The sequence below is a fragment of the Pristis pectinata genome, chromosome 18, assembly GCF_009764475.1.
Source record: "Pristis pectinata isolate sPriPec2 chromosome 18, sPriPec2.1.pri, whole genome shotgun sequence".
Lineage (NCBI taxonomy): Eukaryota > Metazoa > Chordata > Chondrichthyes > Rhinopristiformes > Pristidae > Pristis > Pristis pectinata.
This window is the reverse complement of record NC_067422.1, coordinates 30,442,716-30,470,709: the sequence shown is the minus strand read 5'-3', so window position 1 is coordinate 30,470,709 and position 27,994 is coordinate 30,442,716. Positions and strand designations below refer to the sequence as shown.

Below are 27,994 nucleotides of genomic sequence, written 5' to 3'. Positions count from 1 at the left end.
TGTGTGCAAGTGCCATTGTGGTAAACCGTGCCTTGCCCATTAGCCATCATTTCTTTGATTTGTCCCGGAGAAGCCAATGCCTTTGGCACAGCAGACTGCCATGGAATAAAGAGATCATGATCACAGCTAGGATTGACCTGATTCCCCACCTCTGCTCGCACACCAGCCACACTCAGAGGGAGTAGAATCCCTTTCAGTTCTAGTCCTCCTCCTCCTCTTCCCTCCTAATTCCAGCAGTTTGACCTACCTTGCATGGCCTTTGGTTGTTTTCCCAAGAGTGGTAAACTCCATCTGCAAGAAATTAGCTTGACCAGCTTTGAAGTCCTTCAGCACCTGACTTACCATACTCTGTAGACATTGGTAACAATAAGGAAAATCAAAGGCTTATCCAATCATAGCCACAGCCAAAAAAAACCGATCAGTGACAAACCCGAAAGCTGCTCTTGATCTCCTTAAATAGCTCTGGTGGAGGGAGGGGATACAGTCTTTCCTGCATGCTGTTAAAGCTGTGTGACTGAGAGAGTATTTGCATCATCTGGCACTGCATGCCCATTCATGTCATGACCTGTATTCAATGTATAATTGGTTGCATAGGCACTAAAGACGTCACTGGTATATGCCAGATGAGCCCTGGACTACAAATGTGTCCTTTCGTAACTGAAACAGCATCTGTAGTGCCCAGAAGGTGTGTACTGTGGACCACATTTTGGATCCATTCTATGTTCAGAGCCCATGCCCACATGCCCAAAAATGTCACTGAAGCTTACGGACAGACATCAGCAATTCTCATTGCTTATTTCCGGCAAGAATCAATCTGGATTTTGTGAGGATTAGGTCAAAATTTAGAACTAAGTCCTCACAAGTTGACATGATATGAAATGAATGCCCATGAATGTGATGGCAAAGCAGAGGTAATCAAAAGCTCTTCGATGCTTAACTGAATAACTGTCTAATAAAAGCTCAATTCCACAAATACAAGGTACACACAACAGCAGATAGGCTGAGTATAATTTAGAAATTTCCGTGTGTGAAATCAGCATATGAATGTGAAACAAAAGTGTACTATTGCCGATTTTAATGCAGTCATTAACCCATTTAAAAATATATTAATCCCTCCATTAAAAGAGTAGAGAAAATGATTTGCAAGGTTCCCAATTGCAGAAATGCAACAAGACTTCTATGGATGGGTTCACTGTTGAGCTAAATGATATCAAGCTTTCCTTTGGATCTTCATCTGAAGGCTACCTGATGTTTTAAAAGATAAACTAAAATTAATAAATATATAGTTTAAAGTTTAGATTGTTGGATTTCATTTTTGGTTTTGGATGGCACGGTAGCATAGCCGTTAGTGCGATGCTATTACAGCGCCAGCGATCAGGGTTTGATTCCTGTCGCTGTCTGTAAGGAGTTTGTACGAACTCCCATGTCTGCGTGGGTTTCCTCTGGGTGCTCCGGTTTCCTCCCACATTGCAAAGAGATATGGGTAGGTTAATTTAGGTTTAAAATGGGCAGCACGGACTCGTTGGGCTGGAAGGTCCTGTTATATTTACCACGCTGTAAATAAAATTTAAAAAAATTTTTTTTTTTTAAAAATGTACCTTCTTTCCCTTGCAATAATTTGCAACTGCTATATTCAATGTGGATATCTCTTTCCAAAGTATCAATCTTGCCACTCAGCCAAAATATATAACCTCAAGTGTCAATTCAGGTACAGGAAACACTGTTCAATGCTGTCTCTCCAAACAGCAAAATCCAGGGAGATAAAAAGTCAGATAATAACGTGTGTATATATACATTTTCTCTGGTTTACTTATTTACTTGCTGCTTGGTACCTCTTAGCAATACAGTGCTAAATGATGGATCAAATGGGTACTGCTCTTGGTGTCTATGTATACATTAATTTTACACAGATTTGCAAATTATTTTATTCTAACATCCAACGTTAACACTGCCTATTTGCTATTCACTTTCTTTGCTTTAACCTTGGTGCTGCCTTACTCTGCTCAGCATGGCTTTCACATAAGAGGTTAAGCCAAGGTCTTAACCGCTTTCTCAGGGAGTATAAAGGGTCCCAAGCAACTGTGTTGAAGAAGAACAGGCTGGTTATCCTTGGTAACCTGATCAAAGTTTATCCCTGCATCAACACCATAGAAGTGAAACAGGATTACGTGTTTTGTATCACATAGTTCTTTGTGGGAGCTTGCTGTGTATCGATCAGCTGCATGTTTCCTGCTTTAAACATTGACAGTACATTGAAAGTACTTCATTGGCTATAAAGCACTCTGGGATGTTCAGAGTTGTAAATGGTGTTATTAAATGCACATCTATCTGCCTTTCTCTCTTTGGCTCCTTACCTGCAATTCTCAGTAATAACTTACAATCATACAACAATATTTCAATCTGTTACACTGCTTTTTTTTTAAAAAAAAGGAAACCCAAACTTTACTTATTCTCAACAAAGTACAAGAGAAACGCCAGCTGTTAGTCGCACCAGCCTCAACTATGTATGTCTGGAATGGGAGAAAAAGTGCAAGATGTCAAAATAAAGAGACAGCATGTCATTTTTTCCTTGGTTTACCTAATCTAGTATTAAACCACTAGAATCTATTTTTCTTCTGAAGTGGCCCCCTTGTTTAAAAGGTTCCAACTTGCTCAAAAACATTGTGTGCTCCCAAAGGTTTATTTAAATATTGCATTATATGTTCATAAAGCTGTAGAATGTGTTCACTTCTGCTACGAGATACTTTCGCTAAATGCTTTTAAAATGTCTTGCTTCTTGGTTACATTTTAGAGTGAATTGTATCTGGAGATTGTGTTAATGCTCATCCCTTATATAATGAACTGTCCACTCAGCTACTGACATTCTTTTTGCCTTTTCTCAGGTCAAGTCACTGCAATGAGAAACCTATTTGTCACAGAGTTTTCATTACCTGCCCACTTTATCTTATTGCTACAATTAAGGAACAGAATTAACTTGAAACTTCAGAATTATTCACGTGTATACCACAGCTTACACAGCTTTAATAAAGTGTACACAGAACCTGCATATAAGGTTAGATTAGTCTGCCAAATTTTGATGAATATCGTTCCCACATCACAACCAATGTTCCAAAAACCAGCGTCAAACATAAGGTGAACTCACAGTGAGGTGAAAGAAGATGTGATTTGAGCATTAAATATTTTGGATCTATTCCAAAACGTCTGACCAGCTTTTAAAACACTCATCTTGGCAGCTACTTAAGAGACCTGGATGAGGAATGAAAACCTTTCAACTTTTTATAAGAGCAATGTGTGTCCATTGAGTTTCACACAGCCCTTGAGTACAGATGGACACAGCATGGTACTGGTGCCATCTCCTGGCTTGCTAGTTAATTCATGGTAGTAAAGCCTCTTTCAACTAGCAACATTATATTTTGTTAACTTCCTAATTAGATAATAAGCTGCACTGAAGGTTCATTTGTTAAATAATTGGCACAGAAAATCTTTGCTTTAAATTAAATATCAAATGATATTTGTTTATACTGCAAAGCTCCCACCACCCCATTTGTCTTCTGGTCATTGATTCCAAGCAGGTAAATATTTTGAGCAGGTAAGTTTTGCAAATACTTATCTGCTAAAGGAGGAACAGAAGGAGTCAGGTGGAGACCTTCCTTAAAAATAGCCACCTAGCCTCAGTTTAACACTCCCAGATGCAGGGATGGAATCAGGAACTCAGTAGAACAGACAAACGCACATGCAGTAATGCTGCACACTAGGTCAAAAGGTACCTATGACAGAATTACTTTCATTAGAATTTATGTCACTTCAGCTCTCCCAGTTATAGGAACACAGACAAGAGCTTCATCTTTTTTGATTAAAACAACATACCTATTAACAATTTACTACAAGATCTTCAACCTCATTGTTGTTTTGATCATCGCTGCACATATATCTTTCCAATGTGGGAGATGAGCTGGAAAAAGATCCTCATGGAATCAAACCTAGCAATTTTCAAATGGTCCATTACAAACCTAGGTCTGCATAATGGTCTATTACAAATCTAGCACTTCCCAAATGGTCTCTTACAAGTTTAGTACTTCACAAATAGTCTATTACAAATCTAGCACAACACATATGGTCCATTACAAATCTGGCACTGTATAAATTAGCTGCAAGTTTAGCACTGCACAAGTCGTCCATTACAAATCTAGTACAGGTCCTCCCCACGTTACAAACAGCCGACTTATGGACAGGTTGTACACACGAACGACCATTTGGGAGACTCATGGGATGGATGGGGATGGATTTGCCAGCTGCTACAGGGCAACAGGCATCTCATGTCGGGTGGGAACAGGGCACTTCCAAGTATCTTCTTATTTTATTGGATGGATCTCTAACATGAGTGAACATGTTTGCAACAGAATTTTTGATTTTGCTCTAGTTAAAGGTCTGTGCGTTCTTACTGTGCAGGACCCAGTGTATGAGGATCCAAGTTAAATCTGTGGGCCTTTATTTTACACCCAATATAAAGCTGGAATATGTTGAAATGCCTACAGACAGTTGGACAGTGATTTTAATTCAAGATCATCTCTTCATAGTTAATGTATCATTTCATAAGCTAATCAGATGTGCTCAAATGCCACTTAAACAATCAATCTGAAATTCCTAATAAAGCTCAATGCAGGAGTTGAACAGTAATGAGCAGCATTAAATGTTGCCAACATAGAACGGGTGAATTATGAAAACTACTTAACCTTAATTTGCCAATTTTGCGGTTATAACCTGCTGTTTATCAATCGCACCTTCAAAATATCTGAAGAAGCAATTTAACATTGCTCCTTATGATATATCTGTCTGCACAGTGGTGTCACTGTGTTGAAATATCCATAATGCAGTACATGGTGTAATATAATGCACAGGTCAGATGTCGACTTTACACGGTCAACTAAATGTTGTGAACAGAAGCTCAGGTTTTATAAATGAAAGGGAAGCATTTATATTTCTATGTTGTTTTATCCTCACCGTACTAAAAAGCACTGGAGATCCCAAAATGTCTGGCTGTCAATTAATTGCTTCCGATGTGCAGTCACTATATCTTGGCAGCATAACAGCCAATCAAAGTGAAAACTGCTGTCAAGCAAGGGTGCATCATTGTCCCAACATTTTTCTCAATCTTTCCTGCAGCAATGTTACTCTTCACCTCAAACAAACGTCCTGCAGAAGCAGACGTAATTTTTAGAACTAGTAGGAACTGTACAAACTACGGCAACCAAAGACTTGTGAGTTGGTATGGTAATTGAGCATTGTAAATTGACCCTAGTGGGTACATGAGTGGCACTATATGGGGAGAGTTGATGAGAATGTGGGGATAATTTTTTAAAAATGGTATTAACACAGAATTAGTGTAAATGGGTGATCAATGGGTGGACCAAAGGGCCTTTATCCGAGCTGTGTCTGTTATGACGCTATGACTATGTTCCAGAACCAAGGTCGCCTGAACCTCAGTCATTGAGCCGCAGTATAGAGACGATGCTTGTGTATGAGTAATGCACCAGTACAGCTTTAGGTTGATTGAGGAAAAGTAAATTTGAAGATCAAGATGACAAACTCAGCACAAAACTCATGGCCTACCGGGCAGCAGTGATCCCTCCCTTGTCATCCTTCTGAGGCTTGGACGACCTACAAGCAAGCATTTCAAGGCACTAGAAAAATAGCACTCACACCACAAAATCCTCCATATTCACTGAAGCTATGCAAACCAACACTTGTATCCTCTCTCAGGCCAACATTCCCTGGAATAAAGTCCTCATTACATTCAGTCAGCTGTGTTTGGTGGGTCATGTCACTTGCATGCCCAACACCAGATTCCTGAAACAGACACTCCATTCCAAGCTCTGACAATGGGAGGAGATTACTGGGTGAATGAAGGAAAAGACTCAAGGATGTGTTCAAAGCCTCCTTGAAAAAATGCAACATTCTCGCTGACTCTTGGAGATCTCTAGCTCCTGACTGTTCAAAGAAGGAGCATTCAGGATGGTGTTGAAAACCTCAAGGCAATACATTGGAAGTACACCAAAGCTCTACGTAAGCAGGAGAAGAAGTGCACCACCTCACAAGCTACACACCCTCCTGCCCCGTTAAGCACCTCCTGCCTCACCTGCGCAAGTGTCTGGCGTTCCCACATAGGCCTCATCGGCCACCCTCGGATCCACAGAGTCATCCTTGATCCTGAGGGACTACCCAAGAAGAGGTCCTACACAAGAAACAGCAATAGAAACAAACCACAGTGGCCCTCAAACCTACTCTAACATTCAATAAGACCACTGCTGATCTGATTTGGCCTCAAGTCCACTTTCCTGTTGGATTCTCCCATAGTCCAAAATACTTAATAACTCAACATCCATAGCTCTCTGGGATACAGAACTCCAAATTCATACAGCTCTTTGAGAGAATGAATTCATCCTCAATAATACCCTGAGACTACACCATCTAGTTCTCAGATCTACCCCATCAAACTCCCTCAGGATGTTTACCTTTATGTGTGAATGAATTCTCAGAAACAGCAAGTAGGACATATGGCCATTTGATTTTATTGCTAATTATGATAGTTAGTCAGGATAGCAAGGAAATTTCTCTAATATTCCAAACAGCACCATCAACTGGCCATCTGAACAGCTAAATGTAACCACAGTTTAACATCTCATCCAAAATAGTGTGTCTCTCAGCAGAACGATGAAGATGTCAGCCAAGATTTCAGCTCATGCCTGGAGTAGGGTTTGAATCCATGTCATTCTGATTCTAGAGAAAGGGACACAAACTACTTACAGCGTTTAATAGAAAAATGCAGAATGACTACCAATCAGCAATTTTGAAGCTATTAAATTTTACATTCAAATATATCTTAACAAGACAGGTTATATCATGGAATAGACAGCTTAATACCATGGAAATTAAGCTTATAAAATAATAAACTTTAAATAATTCTGGCCATTGTTAGAGATACTCGTTGGATTTCTGTGATTTGTCATGGAAAATTAACTTATGTTATTACTTTGCCATAATGTATCTCTACAACAAGTAAATCTTGATATTCTAAAAATATTCCCAGCAGTGAATATCTGGAATTCCTTTGACTATTACTCCTCAGTTTAAGTGGCTTTTGAACACATCTGATTAGCTTGTGAAGTGAAGTGAAACACTGTTAAGGGGTGACTTCTTCAGTCTGCACGAACTCTGAGTGGCCTGCATTACCACTGTTTTAATGCCATTTTGTTTTGGGACAGCAAAGCTCTCGGCACCTTTGGCAATGTCAGCCTCACCATTATAGACTGCCACTCAGATTCTGAAACTACTTATTGGTACGGAAAGTAATCTCTTTGATATTTCATGATTACTTATACTGTAATCTTGTACATTATGTTCTAAAACTGTTTTTTATGTTTTTGTTACACATTTCCATTCTGAGTGCTAAACAAAAAGTCTAAGTGAAGTCATTCCTGATTCTACAAAGCTTATATATGTGGACTCATTCAGTGAACTTAAATGATGAAGATTTACTTTATCACTTGAACTATAAAGCATGACAAAAAATATTAGGATATAGAACTCCATTTTGCAAATTAATTGCCTTTTAAATGCTTGCCTCCACCTACACACAGACAGACAGATACACACACACAATTTCAGTAAGATAAATTTGAGCTATTCCAGAACTAGTTACTGCAAAATCTAAGTAATCCGATTAACTTAATTTGTTGAGACAAGGCTAAAGTTATAAAACCGAATGATACAAAGGATAAGTACTTTTATATATTCAAAATTATTAAGAATATTAATAAGATGAATAAGAAAACAGCAATTTTTCTGGCTGTAAAATTAAGATATAGTGAGTTATTGATTTAAAGTTTTCATGTTGAAGATGAAGAGAACGCATGTGAATTTTTGATGGCTGAGGCATTCTAGTGTACCCGACGGGGTATGAAGAATGGGTGTCACAGTGGCTGCCATTGATAGTTGCGCTCTTGAACATCACAACGTCAAATTTCAGGGCCAAGGTCAGGTTCAGGGGAGGAGAGGTTGGGTAGTCGGAGGTCTCACACCCTAAAAGGTGTGGGACATGCTCAGGGAGGATGGAGGCAAAAGGGTTCACAGCCAGTACATTGGGTGGAGCAAAGGGGAGAGGGATCAGGGTCTGTGCCTTGTGTAGAGGGGCGAGGGATCAGGGTCTGTGCCTTGTGTAGAGGGGAGAGGGATCAGGGTCTGTGCCCTGTGTAGGGAGGAGAGGGATCAGGGTCTGTGCCCTGTGTAGAGGGGAAAGGGATCAGGGTCTGTGCCTAGTGTAGGGAGGGGAGGGATCAGGGTCTGTGCCTCGTGTAGAGGGGAGAGGGATTAGGGTCTGTGCCTTGACTAGATGAGCGAGGGGAGGAATAATTGTGCTGAAACTGGCAAGGATCACAGGGGGAAATCCAGGATTATGACTGAAGATCAGGGCAGAGATTAATACAGTGGGGTTTGGAGAACAAAGCTTCCAGTGGAGGCTCAGTATGGTCTAGGGTCAGGCAACTGGGAGACCAGTGGGTAGTCAGTGCAGTGTAGGAAGGGTGCAGAATAATTGAAAGTAAACATGGGATTTATATTCCAGGAATCCCCGTCCAATGTAGTGTTGGAGGAACTGAGCTGTTCCTGGAGTGCCCAGTGATGGCCATTCCTTGCACAGCATGGTCTAGGATCCCCCACATTGCTCCAAAAGTAGCCTGATACTAGAAATGCTACAGTCTTGTACGCGCAACATGGAAACTCAATGATGGGCACAACAGTAACTGTTGGCCTACAGTGCGCAGATAGATTTCTAAAGAGACACAAAATCATCATTATTGCATTTCACTCTGGAAAATAAATGATTTCCAATTGAATAACATTGAAAAAATTAACTCAGTGTGACTCGATAGCCACAAATGTAATGCCAGAGGAATGAGATGCATGTATAATAACAACATTTAAAAGATACTCGGACAGGTACATTGGATAGGAAAGGTCTAGAGGGATATGGGCCAAACCCAGGCAAATAGGACTACCTTAGTTGGACATCTTGGTCGGCATGGACGAGTTGGGCCGAAGGGCCTGTTTCTGTGCTGTATGACTCTATGAGTTGTTGAACGTTGGAATGTTTTAGAAAAGAAAATATTTGATGCAAGCTCTGGTGAATGTTTTAGAGAAGAGCAGGGAAACTTAGAAACAGAGGATAATTCAGGGCTAGGAGTTTTGTAGTTAAATGGAATCTGTGTGAAACTAAAGCTCATAATCTTTGGATTTGGAAGTTAGATTTTAAATCATCCGGTTTGTTGGAACCATGTTAACTGGATCATTTAGAGCCTTGGATGTATATTGATACTAAGGTCAACAGCTAAGCATGTGGAACCTCTACAAGGCTGTTAGTCAACAAATGACTTAAGAAAGAAAAGGGTAAAAGTTGTGAGGTAGTTGAAGATGAAAGGAAAATATTTGAACTACTTAATGGGGCTGATCGTCAATTGGCCCAGAACTGCCGACTCCCTGTGCCAGGCTGTTTGTTCCAGTGTGATCTCTGGCACAACCTCCTGCTTGCAGCCTGGCTCCCAGCACTTTGGTGTGGCTGAGTGTAGCAATGGGATAGAACGGCTTTGAGAGCTGAAGAGGCCTCACCCTCCCAAGATCACTGTCTGTCTAAAACATCTGCACAGTTCGGTTTTTGAATGTTTATGAATGCCTTTGTCATTAACAAACATTCAATGACCCAAAAAGATATGAAATTACTGTTTAAAAATATTTATTTTTATATTTCAAAGTCTAAAAAACACATCTACACACTAAAAATCAATGTATCAAACTAACTTAAGTAAATGATAAAAAGAGACATAATTAACCTTCTTCCCAGAAGTCAATATCTCCCATATGTATAAATGGGCACTGCAGTACTTATGCAAGGTTTAACTGCAATCAACATTTTTTATGAGGGTATCATAAAAGTTCTAAAGGGACAGTTTAACACAATCCATTACAAGTTGGGTAAATGGGTAGTGACCACCTGGTTCAGCTAAAGACATTGATAAAGAGATGCAATTTCATGATATTGTGAGATTGGGTATTCTTCTGATGAAAGGTCTGGGACCTGAAACTTTTACTCAGAATCAGAATTGGGTTTATTATCACTGACTTATATGTCGTGAAATGTGTTTCTGTTGCCACAGATGCTGCCTGACCTGCTGAATGTTTCCAGAGTTCTCTGTATTTATTTCATATTTCCTGCATCTACAGTTTTTTTGATTTTCTCCATGACTATACTTACAACCTCAAAAATTATTTCCAGATGTTACACTCAATATCACCACAATGAAAGCTTACTGTACTGACAAAAATCAAGATGGCAGGCTAACAAAATCTTAGGTATTTTTGATTTCAGTGCAGTGTAGAATTGGATAGGCTTTTAAAATAGTGTCAGGCAGGTTATAGTAAAAACTGGGCTTTTGTATGTGATGTTTTTAACCCAATCTCCTTTATCAAAAATTGTTGTTTTGCTTTACAATCAACCTATGTCCATGCTGAATACATTCAAATAGGCACAAGAAGTGATGCTGGCTAAATGCCCTCTGATACTTTTCTGGATGAGTGCCAAGGTCTCTTCACTAAACTGATTCCTGGGGGATCAGTGACTCTTCATTAAAGTAGTATGTGCCAGCTCAAGGGTGGCATTCACAGCTTGGAACTACTGACTTACAAGAATTTCTAATCACCTCAGCAATTTAGATCCAATTTGCAGTAAATATTATTATCAAATATTTGCTCGAACAGGAGAACTAACAATTTATAACTTTGAAAGACTACCTTAAAAATAATGGTCCCCTTTATGCTTGGTGATGAAAGAAAATAAAAATAACCAGTGAAAAGAAGACAGTGTCAATAAGAATATTGTTCTAATCTATAAATGATCCAGAAACTGTAAAGTTCCTGTTTCCAATAAAACTGCTGGATTGCTGATCTGCATTTCTACTGAAAATAATGCTTCAAGAATTAGCTTAGGTATTTCTGTTAGGTGTTTTGAAGTACAGTGCAAATAATCTTTCCATTCCATTGAAGTTTTAGAATGGGAAAATAACTCTGTAGGCACTCTTGTTTCTTGGGTGACTGTACTGACAAAAAACCCAGACTAATTCCTACCTAATCGATTGTCTAGTTGGTTGATGCAACACTTCACTTATACCTTTCCCTATATAATAAAATGCATCCTACCATTCTTCCGTTCAGTGAGAGGTGGCAGTGGCTGGTCTGTCTGCACAGGCAGATCCTTCATTTCGTTGGTCATACAGTCACTCTTAGGATTACAATCTTCGGTCTTCCCATGAACTGGATCAGAATTCTGGTCCACGCCCTCATTTTTCGTCACTCCATTCAACTTGCTAGGAGTGGGAATTGGTTCTTTTGGTTGCTCCACTTTGACTATCTCAGCTCAACAAAATTCATTAAAATTAAGCCAACCTGCAAAATAAAAATTAAGGGTTATTGGTCAGTTCAGTGTTTCTGTTGGTTGTCTTAACTTCAAGAATAACACACATGATCTATTCTTTGTTAATGTAACAGAGCATTTATTCATAAATCTGTGTCATCCTTGAGCTGGAGGATGAGGAGGGGCAGGGATGGAGGGTGTATGTCTTGGCACTCAGTAAACAGTCAAAAATAAAGTCAATTTACTGTCATTTATCATTGAGAAACAAAAAAAAACTATTTGTTGAAAGAGCAATGAAATGAGAATTTATTACAGAAACCAAACTTCTCTCAATGAAACAAATAAGTTCTTCAAAAAATTGCCATGTGGAGAATAGTTACATGCACATTATGTATATAAGATGAAGCTCACTCACTGATAGCAGTACAATCACCAGCTTAATTGACAGAGTGTTACCCAATTGTCTCCAATCTGGGCAAAGCATTGTACTATACATTGCCTTTATATATCCTCTCCAGTGCAAATCTGCCTATTCTAATTCCACATCAATCCAATCAGAAGAATCTGGCATAATCATAGAACTTGGTATTCTAAATAAAATCTTCTGAACTTTCCATTGTTCAGAAAAGACAATAGGAAGTCAAATTGTCAAGTTCTGACACAGAGTCTTGGACCTATTTCTCTTTCCACAGATACTGCCTGACATGTTGAATGCTTCCAACATTTTCAGTTTTTATGTCAAATCAGGAACTGGGTTGTGGGTTGAACAGAGGCAAAACAAGACATGTGGTTGTTTTTTCTCTATTATTTGCTTCAGTGACAAAATTATTTGAAAACCCTTAAAGGTATCTTGATCTTGTAGTTTACATGATTAAGATGAAAAAATGGATCTGTATATTATAAATTACACTACGGAGCTTGATAATCTCTGGGCTGGGATTTGGAATAGGATAAGGAAAGGCAGGCTTATGGAAATCCTGCCTCACTACCTTCTGCTGACAGAATGGGCTTTGGTATTTCTGGCTCTTGGTGTCCATTTTCAGTTTATAAATTTCCAGACTAAAAACTCAAGGAGCCGACACCTCTGCTCAAAAAGAGGCAGATCATGAGTAAGAAAAATCGACAAAACTTAAAATTTCTCAGTGTTTCAGGATCAGGTTGCCCAGCCTTGCTTTCTGTGTGGCTGTAGACTGAAGCAAAAATCACGGCTCTTCACATGGTGCCTACATTTTATAGTGTTTGCTATCCACAAGACAATAGTGCCATGCTTGGAATGGCTTTCTTCCATTGGTTGATATGCATCTGCCCAATTGCCTTTATAATTAACACGTCAACTACATCTTGTAGTGACTGAAGTGAAATAAAAAGGAAGCATTTTATTCCTGTCTGGAATTATTCTATCAAGAACCTCAAACTGATATTACTGTGTCCATTTCTGCTACTTAAAGAACTGCTCTGGACATTTTATTTGTTGCTTAAAAATAACTGACAGGCATTCCTTCAAGTTAGAGTTCTCTAACTTTGTTTGTAGTCTCAGTTATTGTGTGCAGAGTCAACTTACAATTTCTACATAATTTGATTACATTTATTTGAAATTCCTGACCACATTTAAGAGGAGAGGAACGTGCCTCACTTCAAGATTTGCTGCCAACATATTAATTTACAGACTCTTAAAAGAGCAGGTCTTGTACAGTCTCCAGCTTGCCATAAATATTAATGCCACTGTATTTGCTTTTTGTGCATGTTCAGAGATCCATCATTCATCCACAAAACACATAATTAAGATTTCATCCTGCTAATCTTTCTCATTATTTTGTAAAAACTAATCTATTTCATTAATTACTTTAAATCTTTACATTACCAGTTCTCTCTGCTGCCTCCTGAGTGTTGATTCCTTGCCTGTGTGCAAATTCTACACACACTGATGAATCCTCTGCAGATCATCTAATTAGGAACTATTCATATGGAAACCTTGACTGGCAGACCACTGATAGCATCAGCTGATTCTGAACCTGTAATCAGACAGTATGCACATGCTGTCTCTCAGATGGGGTCAGTTTCTGACCAGCAATGGATACCATACCCTTAGTTTGCTCCTAATTCAAGGGCACTGTAGCCAGTTAGCAGCCTTTGGTAAGGATGGTAATCAGTTAGTAGTCTTCAGTACAACCTTGAAATTGAACTGGGACCTGTACACATTTGCTGCCCCACAAGCACAGTAATCAAACCACAAATGATTATACCATCCTGGACTTACTGTAGAGCCCACTGTTGGTTTCTGTTGGGCCTTTGGTTTAAGTATTGAGCTCCTGCTTGACTAAATAGGGAGATTTTACACTTTCTTTCATCGTCTACTATTATATCCATAAATATATCAAGTTTCATTTCAATTCTTTTCAGTAAGATTTTGATCTGTGATAATTCATGCTGCATGTAGAACAGCTTTTGAACATTTGATAACAAACAATTGCCAAGTTGCTCCATAAACTCACAAGATTTAATAATATTGTGAAAAGAAACAATCGATATTCGTTAAGTTCTTACATGATTGCAGCTGAAGGATGTCACATGGGGGATGAGAGAAAGGAAATTGCAGAGCACTGTGCTTGGAAGGTTTGCCACCTGCCATCCAAGAAGAGCACCCATGGCGCATCAGCATCAATGCCAAGGTCACCAGTTGGCACTCTGATACAGTAGTGCTACAACTTCCCAAAACATAAACTTTTCATTGTTTGTGTCCATGTCATGAGAAGCCTGAAACAAGACTGAATGACTGAATTTAAAATTCTCACAGCAGGGGTTGTTCTACTTTGTCCTTGCAAATTAGATTGAGAGGAGATTGATGAGGTGTGCAAGATCTTGACAGGTTTTGATAGGGTAAATAGAGAATGGTTGTCCCTATTAGCAGATGGTTTGAAGACAAGAGGCATTAGAGCAATCAAGGTAGGGGGCTGTGAAGTAGATCACAAGACAAAGGAGCAGAAGTAGGCCATTCGGCCCATCGAGTCTGCTCCGCTACCTCACCATGAGCTAAACTATTCCCATCTAGCCCCAATTCCCGGCCTTTTCCCCATATCCCTTGATACCTTGACTAATTAGGTACCTATCAATCTCCTCCTTAAACACCTCCAATGATCAGGCCTCCACAGCTGTACGTGGCAACAAATTCCACAAATCCACAACTCTCTGGCTAAAGAAATTTCTTCTCATTTCTGTTCTAAATGGGTACCCTCTAATTCTAAGACTGTGCCCTCTTGTCCTGGCCTCACCCACCAAGGGAAACAGCTTAGCCACATCTACTCTGTCCTTTTATGCAGAAAGTTGTGCTCCGTAAAGTAGTGTCAATGCGGGGTTTAGAAGGAAATTTTACAGACCATCAAGACAAAATAATTTGCAGAGCTGTGAGGAAGGTGTGGGGGAATTAGATTAAACAGTTTTCTCTGAAAGGAGCCAGCATGGATTCAATTGGCTGAACGGTCTCCTGAAGTATCTTAAAGATTCTATGATTTCTGCTAATTGCTATTTAACTATTCATCAAACTGGACTTGAATATTGGCATTTTAATTTGTGGATTCAAGTTTGATGCCTGAACAATAAGTACAATGCACCTCAGATGTGTCAAAAGAACCTATCAATGGATGAATTGGGGGAACTATTTAATGTTTCTGGAATTTCTGTGCTTTCCCGATACATACATAGCAAAATATTAACATTTTCAAAAAGACTGACAATGTTTCATGGCCATCCTCAATTGTACTTATTTACATTGGAAATAAAATCAGAAAATATTGGAAATAGTCCATAGACATGTCAATATTTGCAACAAGAAAATGAGTCAAAGTTTCTCTTGCCGTTGATGGGCCTGCTGTTTATTTCCAGAATTTGAATTTTAATTCTAGATATATGAAAGGATAGAATTAGTTACGACTAAAAGAAGGTTACTTACTAAGAAGTTATCTGCACTGCTTTAAAAATAACTTTCGCCTTTGATCTATCAGGTCCAATGCATTTGTTGATTAGTGATAAACTCTACAGATAACTTGACAAAGGTCAAACATGTAAAGAATTATTTAAATACAGTGGTCTTTTGTAAAATGTACAGCAGAATCGTTGTGGCTGTTGCCTAATGCAACAACTGCTCACATCACTGGGTTTCTCATAGCTCAGCTAATCAAAGCAAAAGCATCAAAAGCCTCAGTTCTGCAATGAATTTACCAAATTTTATGAGTTTTTTGTTCATTAGAATGCAGTGGCCAGTTTAACAAGTCTGACAAGCAGCTTGATTACTAATTTATTAAACACTTCCACTAAATTTTGTCACAACTGAAGTGAAACAATGAACGTGACAGTAAGATGCTGATTAGTCACCGATGCCTCATAAATCTGCAGACCACAGTTCCAACAGGCAACCCCATATTCAAACAGTATCAGTAGAATCAAGCAGGTGACTTTTCGCTGGTCTCATCGTTTATCCCACTCTGACACGTCTGTGGTCTGCCGCACTGTTACAATGAAGCCCAACACAAGCTTGAGGAGAAACACCTCTTCTTCCAGCTAGACATGTTGCACCTTTTTGGCTTGTTCTCCAATTTTAAGTAACTTGTTTTCCCTGTAGCAGAACTGGCCATTTCTGCTCTAAGTCATTCACCTGTTTTTGGCCCCCTCCATTGGTACAGCATGACCTGGAGCGCATGTCCCACAGCCCTGCTAAAGAAGTATCATCACTCTCTAACTGCCAACACTGACCTTTGTGACCGGGCTGCACCCTTTCACAGATATTCCCTTCATCCTATCCATCTCCCCTGCAACTCAAAATCACCATTTCTTATCGCTCTTTCTCAATTTGATGAGTGTCTTCTGACCTGAAACATTAACTCTGTTTCTCTTTCCACAAATGTTCTTTGACCTGCTGAGTGTTTCCAGTATATTCTATTTTTACTTCCGATTTCCAGCATCTGCACTTTTTTGGGGATTTACATTATTTGTGCACTGTGGCTAGAAAGTGTGCACATGTAAATACAAGTATGAAAATGGTGCCGTGCTGTTGTCACAGGGGAGTGAGTCTCATGCACACAAGACATATGTGCTGTGCTCCACTGGCCTTTTACTTGGATGCGCACAATAACCATGCTCTCTGCACCAGCAATGACAATAAAATATAAATCCCTGATGCTGTGAAGATTGCTATCTACTTCTAGGTCTGATGTAGCTTTGGATCCCTGGAATGCTCAATGATTTTCAGACTTTGGCTGGTGCTGTTCAAATGGCCTGCAACTGGTACTATTGCAGGATGTAGGAAGTAGTGGATAGGTGATGATGTGTGGAGAGTCAGGATGTACATGGGACTAGACACCCACTTCTCTGATGTTGTATGGTGGTAGAGAGGGACAAGTGGACAGGGAGTGGATTGGAATGGCAGTTCTCCCCTCCAAAACTGTAGGCCTCACCAGCAATATGCAGAGAAAGCTGAGTCATTGTTACATTGGAGCTGAATCTTAGCGTCTGCTGTAACAGTTCCTCAACAATAGTGTAGGTTAGATCTGCTCTTTAAAGAGTGTTGAAGCGAGCTTGATCCCTCCCATTAAGGTCTGTTCTCCCAGTCGAGACCCACAATGCTTCCAAGTCGCACATTAAGATCCAATGCTTGCAACTTCGGATGTGTGCCGGACACTGACAGCTACCTGCCCATTCATGCATTGGTGTGATTTATGCATGGATGTGTGCAATTCAATGTCAAACCATACACATTAGAGGCCAGAAACTGCGAATCACTGTTAATGATTGATATTCCTTCTCAATCCAATAACATTGCACAGAAAAGAAACAAGCACTACAGGTTATTTGCTCAAACAATTCTTAAGTATATGACCATTATTTTGAGACTGCTTGTCCTAAAACATTTTTTCTGGTTGAGAAAATGTAGCTAAGATTGTAGATATGAGGCTTAGCAGATCAGAGGAGGGAAGCGTTCAGGAATGTCTCATTTTAAAGTTTGTTTTGAAATCTTCTGATTTAATAAGTGTTTGAAAAATGCACCATTAGGCTTGGGGAATTACGGAATGCTAATCCTTCAGTGACTGGGTGATGTAGTAGGTTTCATATTGTCCGTTCACCAATCTGATCTGCGTTCAAAATTAGCCTCGATTAATGTGATGAATGTTTTTGTTCTGTTGCTGCAAGTGCCAAATGTGACATAAATTTGGGAAGTCTCCATTCAGAGGAAAGGATCCACAGTAAAAACTACCCCTAATTTGGCATTCAAAACAGCAAAACCTTTTTTTGGAGAGGTCACAGGAGAGCTGTTGTTATGGGAAATGGAAAACCACCATACAGTGTCAAACTTGGACAAAATGAGGCACTGGTATACATGCCAACCAGACTTCACTAATTGTTCAATAGATGGGATCCAGGGACAGATAACAGATTAGATTCATAGTTGGCTCAGTGGTAGGAAGCAGAAGATGATAGTCGGTAGGGTTATTTCTCATACTGGAGGCCTGTGTCTAGTGGTGTGCCACAAGGGTTGGTGCTGGGACCTTTGTTGCTTGTAATTTATATAAACAATTTGGATCTGAATGTACAAGGCATAGTCAGTAAGTTTGCAGATGATACTAAAATAGGTGGTGTTGTAGATAGTGTAGAGGTTATGAAAAATTACAGGGGATCTTGATCAGCTGGGTATGTGATCTGAGGATTGGCAAATGGCCTTCAATCCATATAAATGCAAGGTATTGCATTTTGGGAGATCAAACCAGGTTAGGATTTATACAGTGAATGGGGGGATACATAATCCTGGGGGAGTTTTATGGAACAGAGGGACCGAGGAGTACAAGTGCATAGTTCACTGAAAGTGGTGTCACAGGTAGATAGGATGGTGAAGGTGACCTTTGGAGTGTGGGAGTTGGGAAGTTATGTTGCAGTTATACAAGATGTTGGTGAGGCCACACTTGGAGTATTGTTACTGTTTTGGTCACCCTGTTACAGAAAAGATGTTAATAAACTGGAAGGAGTGCAGAAAAGATTTACCAGGATGTTGCCTGGACTTGGAGGCCTGAGTTACAAGGAGAGGTTGCATAGACTAGGACTTTATTCCCCGTAACATAGGAGATTGACTGGTGACCTACAGAGGTATACAAGATCATGAGGGGCATAGACAAGGTGAACGTACATAGTCTTTTTCCCAGAAAGGGGGTGCTAAAAACATGAGGGCATAGGTTTGCGATCAGAGGCAAGAGATTTAAAAGGGACATCAGGGGCAGTTTCTTCATGCAAAAGGTGGTGCACATTTGGAATGAGCTGCCAGAAATAGTGGTTGAGGCGGGCACATTAGCAACATTTAAAAGCCATCTAAATAAGTACATGGATAGGAGTGGCTTAGAGGGCTATGGGCAAATGGGACTAGCTCACTGGGCAACACAGTTGATGTGGACGACTTGGGCCGAAGGGTCTGTTTCCATGCTGTATGACTCTACGACTATGAGGTGCACTCTGATGAGGTCGATAGTGAGATTTGTTGAGAGGACAAGGTAAAGAATATGCATTTAAGCAAGATATATATGATCTGAATATGCTTGATACTGACACCTTACTCCTGAAAGAGTTTCAATCCTCAGTATTACTGTCCTTTTTATTAACCCCCACCCCCACCCACCCCCTCCCCCGGCCCCTCACTCCATCCCAAACACCTCAATGATACTAAAGGAAATCTTTTCAATCAAGGCTGCATGAGTACTGGGTGTGGTGATATCCACACTTATAGAAAACCTTCTTTGGTTTGTCAATAGTTCAGCCAACCATCATAATGAGCACTAGAAATACTACACATCAAATGTACTTATAGTTAACAAGGCTTTTTCTAATTTACTTTAAATATAGCCATTTTATCCCATGTAGCTATTCCAACTCTCATTTCAAGAGAATATTGTAACTACCACAGATATCTTCAATTCAAATCTTAGCTATATGTACTGATTGCATTTTATTTCACCACAAAACTTCAGAGAATGATGATAAACAGCACTGATGAATAAAAATACCCAATTAAAGATCCAAGATTTTAAGCAAGGATTTATAATGTATAGGTTACATCTGCCAAATCTAGTAATAATTTTTGAATAAGTCATTTGTATAGTGGATAGGTAAAAACCCATGGATGCTGCACAAATTAATTTCTGGAATATACTAATGATTGTTGGCAATGTGCACCAAAGAAGATGTAACCTTTTACATGAACTAATACTTGGTATGTGAGATGCGAGGAGAAAGGGGTTAGGGAGGGCATTCTGTGATTGGGAAGATATAGTAAGTGGTGTTCATAGAGATCAGATGTGTATATGATGTCAATATTATTTATTGCAATGTTGTCTAGGTCTCACTGCATGCTGACATGCGTTGCTTCATTTGCAGGGGAGTTACAATTGGAACTGAACATTGTGCAATTTTTAGTGAACATCCCCACTTCTGACCTTATGACGGAAAGAAAGTCATTGATGAAGAGCTAAAGAAAGTTGGGCTAAGAACACTGCCCTTTCACAAGTCTACCATCCTCAGGGGATAACCTCTTGACCTCATTTCTTTGCCACTGATTCACAGGAAAACCTAAGAGCTTTTCTACTGTTACATTCCTTCACCTCATGGTTTGTGTTCCTTTAGACGTCCTTCAGCTTTAATTTTCTTACTTTCTGCTTGGAGAATGTCAAAAACTCCCTTTTAAACAGACACAATAAATAAACAGTAAAAATTGCTACACCACAGCATTTCCCTCTCACCAATGGTCAATCTCATTCGGAGTATTGAAAATGCTTCAAAACAACACCTGATGGATTATTAGGTTATCTCAGTTAAAAAAGCAGGTTTTTGACAGGATGCTTGGCCAGGCAGATGTCTAACCCTGCCATGTCTTTTAGTATGTTGTGGATGAACCAGCGTAAGATCTCCCCTTTACATATCCCGTTGAGTCCAATCCAGACAAGTAGCTCACTGTATTTTGTTGAACAAATCCATGCTTTGGTAAATAGTGTACAATCATGTCTTGAGAATACCATCTGGCAACCTCCAGCATCTCTGGCAAGTCAGGCTGTGAGATAAAAAGTTCAATGCAACTTTACAATGGTCAAGATAACTTTCCTAGTGTTGAGAAGACAAGATAGGCACAAATAGATTTTGTTTGCAAGGCTGCTAAGCTTGGCTGAAGCTTTTACAGGATGTTTTTGTGAAATGATGCAGCCTTCATGTTACTTGTGAAAAGTCCCACCACATATTAACAATCAATCTTCCAAACCATTTAAAAAAATTACCACAACAGTGCTCTATCCTGATAGCATTCAACAAAGCACCAAAAAATATTATTCTATCTTCTTCAGCCCAATGTATCATTTGGTTGAGTTCCCTATACAGCCAATATTTTGATAACATGTATTTTAACTGTGTTATCCTCAGAATGACAGAATTACTTTTGTCAGTGTGAGATATGCTGGATGAAAGAAGGTAGTGAAGCCGATTGCGGTGCGCTACGGAAGAACGACACGGAGGCAGAGAGTGCTGAACTCGAGAAACTTTATTCCAACCACACCAAAAACGCGCCAAAAACCCTCTACCCAAGCGCCCTCGTGACCCCGTGGGCCCAGCCACGTCAGGACGCTCCCGGAAGGTCCACCCTGGAAGGTAGCTCAAAACTCACTTCCACGCATGCGCCCGCAGCGCCTGATGGCGGTTCGAGTTCTGTGTGTGTGGGTCGCCACATCACCCCCCCAGAAACGTCCATCGGGGAAGTGGAGCTCCCAGCCTGTGTGGCTTGCTTAGGTGGCCGGCCACGCCGGCAGGGTGTGGGTATCCTCACTGGCTGCTCAATGTCCAGGTGCGCCAGTTTGAGGTGGTCCACTGTAAAAGTCTCTTATGTTGAACTGGGCCCCAGCCCGCTCAAACCAAATGTGAGGCTGAGTGGCCCAGAAAGTCGGGAGCTTCAGAGCAACCGCACTGTGCGAGTTTCTCGAAATCATAGCCGGTCGCTGAGTCGTCGGTTCCAGATGTTGTCTGGAACGTCGGGGTCACCAATATGTAGCCAATCGCGGCGTGCTACGGAAGAACAATGCGGAAGCAGAGAGTGCTGAACCCAAGAAACTTTACTCCAACCACACCAAAAGCGCACCAAAAACCCTCTACCCAAGCGCCCTCGGGACCCCGCGGGCCCAGACACGTCAGGACGCTCCCGGAAGGTCCGCCCCAGAAGGTCCACCCCAGAAGGTAGTTCAAAACGCGCTTCCGTGCATGCGCCCGCGGCGCCCGATGGCAGTTCGAGTTCTGCGTGTGCGGGCCACCACAGCAGAACAAAACTCTTTGCATTTGGTGAATCCCATTAGGGTAGAGCATATTGTGGACAATTGTATAAAACTGGATTAGAGGATTGATTGTTCATGTACGATGACATTTATTTTTCACACAGGTAATGGAGGCTGTGTCATTTCACAACAAAAAAATCCTGTAAAATCTTTAGCAAAAGGTTGCAAGATAGTGAAAATATCACCTTGTTCATCTTGCTGCATTACTTGTCTAGTCAAGAAGCAGAAATGGATTTGATGTCCAAAGGACCACCAGACATGCTGACAGAACTGGCAGAACTCTTGGAAGAAATTCAAAAGCAAATAAAAGTTACAATCGCCCAGATTTTGTGGTTGTTATGACTGTGGAACAATTCAAATTTATTTTTATTATACCGTGAAATTGACACTACATAAAGGATTTCCGCAGACTCATAGTTTAGGTTAGAAATCTTACGTTGCTGTCAGGGAATCACTGCCACTCTGCAGCTTGTGCTATTTTGCAATTTTCCTCAATTTCAAATAAAAATCAGTGAATCAATGAAAAGTTCAGATACTTACAGTGTAAAGCACACTGAAAATGTTGCACTTTGTTGTAAGAGATGTGAATCCTGAGTGGTGTATTAAGCCATAATTACAGCTCAGCAACTTCTCTGGACCTTACAAAACTAATGTAATGTATGTGGATTTTGAATTCCTTCAGACAAATATTTAAAATCATAATGGAGAATCTTCCGTTTCTAATGCTAACCACTGATGAAGGCATTGGCCCTATCTGGTTCTACTTCATTAATTTCAAATGGAGCCAAATGTGCCGAGATACTCATTTAAAAAAATGAGTATGACCATTGGTTGATGTGCTCTCATGTGTACATGCTCACAATTATTCAACATAGGCAACCAAAAGACTGGGTACTCATTCAGCCTGTGACATCACTGCTTCTGAACGCCATGATCCTTTTGACCTGATGTTTGACAACAACCACTGTCAGGAAAGGGAAAGGTGAGGTCACAGATTCTTTCACTTCTTGATTTTTCCATCTGCTCAGTCTATTCATTCTGGCTCACCTGATCTTAATGTTCAGTAATTCCTGTCAGGTCACGATACCATCAATTAATTTACATGGCTTCAGTAATGGCCAATATGTAACAGCTCTACCTCAAAACTGGAGAGTTTAGTGAAAGCAAAACAGAGACAAAGTACAACTGAAATCTTTTCTCTTCATTGCAATTCAGAAATTTAGAAAATACAATGAAAAATCGAATTGATCATTTCATTTTACTTTTAAAAGATAATAATTCAGGATGAGTGTTAAGTGAAACCAATAAAATTAAGCAGATTGGGTCATTTCAGATTAACATTCTGAAATTAATTCAAGCTGCGGAAAAAAGGAGGAAAAACCAAGCAGCTACCTAAACAATAACAAAACTATTTCCATTTTTTTTATATCAAAGCTGAAAATAGCTCTTTGCCAAGATAGAATTTGCATCCTTTGGTGACAGTTTCTCAAGAAACAGAAATAGGGTAGGATCTTTGTATCCACTCAATGTGCTGCATATCACTTCAATCTCACTGCCTCGCTGCACAGTACATATCTGTATTCTTTTTCAGCCTTCTGGAACAATGGTCCTGGGCTTTCTGACAATGCCACAAGGTTTTCATATTTGACTGGTTTAGCCTGTTTACTTACAAACTTTTTAATTCCAGTGTGTTACAGTTTTCAGAGCTGAAGAAAAACAAACTTAGCTACTTTTGCTGTTGGGACAATCCTTCAATGCAATCTTCTTGTTACTCAACAATTCATTTCACCGAATTGAAAGGCTGAAAATTCAGTTTCCATGTACCAATAACAAGGAAAAATGCTTGGAGCCAACTTTCAGATTGCAAACTTAAGTAGGGCTTTATATAGCTTTGATTTATAAATAGGAAAATTTACAAAGGAAAGAGAAGGAAGGAGACAATAACGTACAAAATATGTATGAGCGAATGTGGTATAATTATAGAACACATCTCCCATACCGACCCTAAGCAAATTGATTATAGTGTGACTGCCAACGTCTAATGTTTTCTTATAACATAATATTTGCTATCTTTACCTTAGTAAAGTATTAACAAAAATGTTGGGCATGGTGGAAAGAATTCACCTATTCACTCTAATCCTTGTGCCTGCCATGTTTTTTTCCAATTGTAGTCAAGATTTCCATGCTGTCAGCACTTATTCAACCCATGGAAGCTCAGAAAGTAATGAATAGCCACAATAAAGTGTTACAAGAATTTATTTTAAAGGTTACTTTGCAATTATCCAGATCCTCCCAACCACTATTGCTAGTGAGTTGTGAATGCTGTATTCCAAACTGCCTAATGTCATAATAAATGTCAAAGTACGAGGGGAAATGTTTTATATTTTTAACCTGCGTCACTTCTATAGTGCATATGTGGGCCTCTATGTAACCTCAATGCAAGTAATGCAAGTATTAGAACTGAGATATTTTCGCCAACATTGGATAACACCAAGAACTTTTGAGGGGTTAAGTAGATGGAGGAATTGATTAAATTCAAAATATTTTGAGAGAGGTATCACTACTTTTGTCAAGAGCAAAACTAAAAAGATAAATGCGTATCAAGAGTTGATAAGTAAATGTGTTTCAATTCCAAATAATTAATTAAGATGATTGTAAGTGGCAAACCCTATCATTTGCATGTTTTGTAACTAATGAAATATGATGGCACTGGCTGTCCTGCCTAAAGTCTTTTGATGCAGTATGGCACCTAGTTAAGTGGCTTTGAGATTGGAAAGTTATCTCCTTGATGCATGCCAGGTACTGCAAGCTTGCCTGTGGGATGTGGGCTCATAGATTTCTTTGGAATTCTTTGTTGAAATAGTCAGGTGAAGTCTGTCTAGACACTTTTACATCCCATACAATTGCAAATATCCATTGGAAAATAAATGCAAATCTTTGTAGTATATCATCAGAGCATTTTTCTTATCAGAATATTAAGAAAGAAGCTTTTAATATATTGTTTTGTACAAAAAGTTACCTGTCTAGACATACAACCTATCACACAAAGCTTACTTGCTTGCTTTCAGTCCCATCAAAAGGTGTACCCCCACAGCTGCCATTTACTTCTTCATAAAAGTTTTAATTCGTGGTTGAACTGTCAAGTTCATTGGCAGCAAACTCACCTGAATCACAATGTTGTGGGCTCAATGTTGTAGCGGTGAAGGAAAGTTGAACTGAGGAGGAGACATCAGTCTGATATGGTGTCAAACTGAAGTGGAATGTAAAAGATTCCACTTGCATCTGATGAAGATAAGCAGAGAGTTCCCCTGATGCTCTGTCCAATATTTATCCATCAATTAATATCTGCAAAACCGATTTCAATGTAAATTGTTGGTTCTTTCTGTCTGCAGATTGCTTAACAATAATTGGAAGAAAACTTGATTGACCATAAAGTCCTTTGAAAAGTCCTGAGGACACATGAGGCATGAAAAGAAAACACATTTGCTTTTCACCTTTCCTCACCTACCAGTACTTTTGGGGCAAAAAAACGGTAGAAAGAAAACATAATTGACTTGAACATAGAATCATATAACTATAGAATTGTACAGCACAGAAACAGGCCCTTTGGCCCACCTCATCCATGCCGACCATGATGTCCATCTACACCAATTCCATATTCGGCTTTGGAATAAAACACTGAATGCAGGAAATCTTCAGCAGGTCAGGTAGCACTTGTGGAGAGACAAACCTTTCAAGTTCATGACCTATCATTGAGGTCACTGACCTGCTGAGCATTTCTACCAACTATTGTTTTATTTCAGATTTTCAGCATTTGCAATGTTTTGCCTTTTTAGTATTAAAGTTTGGAATTGATAATGAAATTAGAGAACATACTCTATAATTCTGCCTCAACATATTGCCAAGTGCTTAAAACTGCTATGTAATAAATTCTGCTTGAATTATTTTGGAAAATTGAAATTATACATTCTGTAGTTCTGTAAAAAAATGAAAGTGTATGTTTGAGGAGCTGGAACATTTGAATAAGATGAAATGGCCAAAGTGATGAATTGCCAGGATCCAAGCTTTACATTTAAATAGACCTGCGGATTTGAACTAAATGAGTTCTGTGCATCAGATAAACATAAAAGGACATGATATAATTGACTTTGTTCCTGAGGTAACAATTTAAAAGCCCATAAAATACGCAGACAATGATACATCAGTAAAATATTTTAGGTGGGGGAATGGGGGCTATTCACTCCCCTAGCCCATTTGCTGTCCTATGAAATCATCACTGATCTATGCATTAGATCCATGATGTCTTGGGTAAAAGGAATCTGTTAACCTCTATCTTCAGAATGACAACTGATGCAGCCTCTTAAGGGAAATGATTCCAGGTCTCTGTCAGCTTTTTTCATAACTGCTTCTTCTGACTTCACCCCTTCAAGTCCCCTTATTCTATATTTTACCAACTGGAGTAAATGATTTCTCTGTAACTACTCGGTAAAATTCCTATAGTGTTTTCGACTGATTAAATCACACCTCAGTCTTCTACATTCAAAGGAATACAAGTCAGGTTATTGCAATCTCTCTTAATAATTGGAACCTTTTAAGTCCTGCTGCCATTTTGGTGAATTTGCTCTGGAACTTTAGAGGCACCTGGTGTCATAAACTCGTTACTTAGCTGCAAAATGCTTTGTGACATTTGAAGATGTGAAGGACACAGTGTAAATCTATCTTTTTTTTTGTTTTCTTTAATTTGAATGTACAAATCTCCACTCATTCAAGTGTTGATACTATTGGATGTGGATGACTGTTTCCAACAAGAGAGAGTCTAACTACCTCCCTTTGATATTTCATGGAATTATCATCACCAAGTCCTCCACCATCAACATGTTGAGGGTCACCATTAGCTAGAAGTTCAATGGGGCCAGCACATAAATATTGTGGCTCCAAGAGCACATCAGAGACTGATTATCCCGTGACGACTCACTCAGTTCTCGGCACCCAAAAACCCTTTCCATCATCTAAAAGGCATAAGTCAGGAGAGTGACTCCACTTGCCTGGATGAATCCAGCGCCAAATACACACAAGAAGCTTGATACCATCCAGGACAAAGCAGCTCGTTTGAAAGTTATCTCATCTACCATCCTAAACGTCTGTTCCCACCAATACCACCAGTACACTGATATTGCATTGTGTGGCATCAACAATGGAGTTACCCACCTAGACCACTCCAACAGCACCTTTTGAATCCATGATCTTTACCACCAATTACTTGGCTGATGATAACACCATTCACCATACAGGTTCCCATTCAAGCCAAGCACCATCCAGACTTGGAAACATAATTCCATTCACCATACAAATTCTGGACCTTGCTTCCCAACAATGCTGTGAGAGCACCTTCACCAGAAGGACTATAGACTATAGATACCATATACTTAAGGGCAATTAGGGATGGGCAATAAGTGATGCTCAGATCCTGAAAATGAATACATAATAAATAAAAAAAGTAACAGAAGCAGGTGTACCTACTGACACTGCCCTGATTGCAATCAGAATATGTCAGATAAACATCATCTCTAGAGTATGGCTAAATTAAGTGAAGCTATAAGTTCCCATTCATATCCCTTATCAATGCTAATAATGAAAAACCACTCTGAGGTGATATGTGATGAATATGAGATTCTAATATTTCCAGGAAACCTCTGTCTGTCCTCCCAGGTCTGTTCTGGCACTTTATATACTGAGCATTAAACTGGATATATTCACTCAAAGAATATCAATGGGTGAATCATCAAGCACTAATTACACCATACATTCATAATAAATGGAAAATGGAACAGCATCTGCCCTTGGCTGAGAAATGCAGGCAACAGACTTCAGGAAATTAGTCTTCGAAAGAGCCATCAGAAGGGAGCATCAATGTGTGCTGGTGGTCTCCACGATTAAGATGGAGATGATGGATAAGTCAGAGGAGTCCATTAAATCCAGCTGCAATGATATGTTGGAAAGATATAGGAGATAGGAGATTATAGCATTCTGGAGACATCTGGGGCAACAAAATGCATAGAGGGAGCTTCGTAGATGTCACTTTGGATGGTTTCCAAAGTGACATCTACGACTGCGTTGCCAAATCCTTTGCCACAACCTTGTTCCGGGACTTTAATGAGAAATATCCAGGATGTCATTGTGCCAATCCCGATCCCATGAA

General features: G+C 39.6%; 1 protein-coding gene across 1 annotated transcript in view; it reads right to left on the bottom strand.

Annotated features, from left to right (window-relative positions):
- The window catches only part of myocd (myocardin), a 475,084-nt gene that overhangs the window by 176,405 nt on the left and 270,685 nt on the right, over positions 1-27,994 (bottom strand). The window contains exon 4 of the mRNA XM_052033032.1: positions 11,245-11,490. Coding sequence (XP_051888992.1) covers positions 11,245-11,317 — 73 coding nt within the window. The 5' untranslated portion in view covers positions 11,318-11,490. The remainder of the gene's footprint in view (positions 1-11,244; positions 11,491-27,994) is intronic.